The sequence below is a fragment of the Helobdella robusta genome (assembly GCF_000326865.2).
Source record: "Helobdella robusta unplaced genomic scaffold HELROscaffold_19, whole genome shotgun sequence".
Classification (NCBI taxonomy): domain Eukaryota; kingdom Metazoa; phylum Annelida; class Clitellata; order Rhynchobdellida; family Glossiphoniidae; genus Helobdella; species Helobdella robusta.
In genome coordinates this window covers 2,837,413-2,841,390 of record NW_008704034.1, presented here as the reverse complement: position 1 = coordinate 2,841,390, position 3,978 = coordinate 2,837,413, and the positions used below count along the sequence as shown (strand labels likewise).

At 31.6% G+C, this 3,978-nt stretch overlaps 2 protein-coding genes across 2 annotated transcripts in view; one reads left to right on the top strand and one right to left on the bottom strand.

Annotated features, from left to right (window-relative positions):
• Positions 1 to 579: 579 nt before the first annotated feature.
• On the top strand, positions 580 to 1,926 carry HELRODRAFT_171055 (hypothetical protein; the record flags this gene model as incomplete). Its single annotated transcript, XM_009016865.1, has 1 exon — positions 580 to 1,926. One exon carries the CDS (start codon positions 580 to 582, stop codon positions 1,924 to 1,926), a length of 1,347 nt encoding a protein of 448 aa, XP_009015113.1.
• A 1,897-nt stretch (positions 1,927 to 3,823) lies between these two features.
• HELRODRAFT_171054 (hypothetical protein) overlaps positions 3,824 to 3,978 on the bottom strand; it is a gene marked incomplete at both ends in the record, with an annotated part of 5,338 nt that continues 5,183 nt past the window's right edge. The window contains one exon of the mRNA XM_009016864.1: positions 3,824 to 3,978. This exon is cut by the window's right edge and continues 148 nt beyond it. Coding sequence (XP_009015112.1) covers positions 3,824 to 3,978 — 155 coding nt within the window.

The following is a 3,978-nucleotide window of genomic DNA, read 5'->3' as shown; positions in this document are numbered from 1 at the left end:
ATAAGTATACACTCATATACGCACGCTTACATACACGCACATACATACATACACATACATACATACATACACACTTACATACACTACGTATACATACACTTATATACGTACGCATACATACAGATACATTACATACATACACACATATAAAAATTCACATATATACACCATATATACACACATGCATGCATGCATGCATATATATATATATATACATAAACATACATACATTTATATACACACATACATAGTTATATAGTATTCATTATATTAATATTAGATCAATATATACATGCTTATGTATGTATGTGTGCTTGCTTAGTCGATAGACGTGTGCTACCTATATTTACACGCGAGTACGTGGGTTTCTTGTTATAACGGAAATGAATTTATCAAAAGTTAGAAGAATATCTTCTAGATTAAATTAGTAATCAATTATTATTGTTGTTTTAATATTTTTATAGGTTTGAAACAGAAATTATACGTAATGTCTTTAAAACAGTATTCTTTGATGGAATTAGTGTATTAGTCAGAGAGCGTTGGATTAAGTAACAATTTTAATACTCACTGAATTGAAAAATGATCGAAACGAATTATTTTTTCAACTGGATAAAGCAGAAATTTACAAGCAAAACCAACAAACGGTTCGCCGGGGCCACACTAGATACCGAGCAGTTCAGTTATGAGGTTTTCAGAAATGGCAAGCAGCATAAAAATGATTCGAAAAAAGTCACCAAGTTATCTTCACCGCGCTTCAGCAATGACAACTCACGTCCGCAACATTTTGGAAAAAATTTAAAATTAGAATTAGACAAGAAATTAAACGGACTCGACTGGAGCAAACCAGACGCAACCGACGACGCTTCGTGTGAACCTTCACTGGAGGTCAGCAACAGCGAGAAACATAACACGCTGACGAGATTCAGAAACAAATTGAGATCATCTTTCGCGGGGATATCATCTTTCAGGAGATGTTCCATCGAACCGAAGAAAGGTCGGTTCTCCGATGTCGGAATTCTGCCAGAAACGATGGTATTTCCGAAAAGTATCGAAGCGGTGGGTAAAGAGTCTCACCCATCACGTTTATTTTCGTTGACGTCATCATCATCATCAACAACATCTCCACACCTATCTGCGTTAGCTTTGCCATCGTTAACGTCATCATCGTCATCTTCAATTTCAACAATAGCTTCGAGCGACAGTTACTTTCCTGATAAACAGGAAACTTGCCTCACAAACTGCGACAGAGTAAATAAAGCTTCAAACATGACATCGCTAATTGGAGTGAAAATAAATGCACCGGAAGACAACAACTTGTCGTTGAATCGGGCTCACAAAGGTGTTTACGATAATCTGCCCGAGTTTCAAATGCGAATGATTCCTATCACGTCTGGAGGGCTGAAGCACAAACCAGCGCCATCAAAAAATATCTTTCCTCCCTCAACTGATAGCATCTCCGAATATGTCTACTGCAACACGGACGGAAGCTTCACAGAAGAAAGAAGCGTTGAAACAAAAAATCTTCAGACGTCATTTTTAGATTTTAATCAAAAACATCAGCCTTATTTTTCTGTACCTCCAAAACAAAATCTCGAAATTGACAAAAATAATTCAGCCAATGAAATCGAAGATAACTATTGCCTACAGTTTGACACAGATCTACCTTTCTTACCTCCAAAAACTTACAAAAGATCAGCGTCAGACAACCAGTTGAAAAACGTCTACCATCACCATAGCCACACACCTGAGAAATCTCGTCCGTACAGTTACTCAATCCACTCACATTCCGATAGAACCGTCAGAAATTTCAGCAACCTGTCCAGAAGTGTTGCTCTGAAATGTGAGTTGTTCTGCCAGAAAGTTGACGAAATGGCAAATGTTGGGTACATCCCGATGAAAGTTCGATCGTTTCACGGAAGCACTTGAATTAGTATTTGTATCTATCGAGTATCTTGTATCCATTGAGTATCTTGTATCCATTGAGTATCTTGTATCCATTAAGTATCTTGTATCCATTAAGTATCTTATATCCATTGAGTATTTTGTATCCATTGAGTATCTGTATCTATCTGTATAACATCTATAGCACGATAAAAAGAACGACATAAACCGTTTGAAGAAACAACTTTGTAAAACCTTATTTATGTTACCAAAAAAGGACTCATTATTTAAGCTCGTTTTAGCGTTTTATCATTGTATATACATACATACAAACACACACACACACATACATACAAACAAACATACACACACACATACATACAAAATTGTTTCATTCTATCATTTAGCCACAAAATTGTTTCATTATATCATTTTGATAGGCATAGTTCGTGTTTTGATTAAATTTTTCTTCACTTTAACTTTCGCAGTTGAAGAAGGGTTAGATCATGAACTAGTGTAATTATTTTTTTTTAAGTATTTATTGAAATTTACATTTGTATAAAATGAAATTTTCGTCATTTAAAATTGAATTCTTTCAAAAATATGAATTATTTCTAAAAAATGTGGGAGTTTTTGTTTTATTTAACGATAACATTTCAAATATGCAAGGTTGTTAAACTATTAAAATTAAAAAAGACACTAACAAACCTAGAACTCATTAAAAAAATATATATCAAACATAACATAAAATCATATTGTCTCAGATTTATTATTAATACATACCATATAAACGGTAATTCTTGTATAATAGTAAAATCATCTCAAACACACAAGTACAGAATAAGTAGCATCTGAGAAAAAAAATGATAGATATGAGGTATTAACTTTAAGTAAGCGGAAAATAGCTCAAAAATCAGATATATCATTAGCACATAATAAACAACAATAGCACCACTACTACTACTGCTACTGCTGCTGCTACTACTACTACTGCTACTGCTGCTACTACTGCTACAACTATTAGTAATAATAATAATAATGAGTCATCTATTCTATATAGCGCTTCAAAAAGCACTCGACCAAAATATATATATATATATATATATATATATATATATATATATAATATATATATATATTAGAATATATTTATATTATACTTACTATATATTATTATTGTTATCATACAAATAGGTTTAAATTAGTTATCAGTAGTATATCAGATTTTTCAAATTATGAATATTATTTATAATCACCTTGTTATCAAATAATGTAGAAGCAGAATATTATTACACAATTATATACAATATTATATTATAATATCATAATTATATTATAATACTATAATTATATGTTGCATTAAATAGCACGGCATGCAAGTTTTGTGGAATGCTTTTGAAGCGATTTTAAATACAAACGAATAAATACAAAAAGTTGTGAGGGTATTAAATTAGAATGTGAAATAGCATAAAATAAAATGGTTATACAATGAAATGGGAGATAGGAACATTTTCGTTAATATCACAAAGCATGGAAATAATATAGAAAATAGTAAATAGTTGAAGAAATTCAAAGAAATATGAAATACCAGTGGACGACATAAAAGTGTTTTACGATCATTAAGTTAGCAATTACATTTTATTAATTAACGCAATAATTACTTATTTAATAAATTAATTAACGTAATAATTATGATAATGTAGTTAGTTACAATAAAAAATTGATTACAATATCAACTACGGCACTTACACCTTACATGTAATATTAGATACATATATAAGAAACATACAAAGCTGAACATGAACTAAGAGGAATTCATGATTGTAAAATAAAAATGATAAACACGATCTAAAATAAAATTTGGTAGCGCGTTTAATTCAAAGAACCAGCGAACAACTAATTTAGATAATTCAGATCTAAATGATCGCACACAGGAGCACAGTTAGATCTTAAGTAACTCCAAGCAATCATCTCCCCAAATCATATTCTCAACATCTTCCTTCTTCTCCTTCATTATCGCTTGGTACTTCGGCTCCAGAAGGATATCTTTGTACTGCAAAGTGGAAGTATGTTTCGGTCCCAACAGCTTCTTCCCTA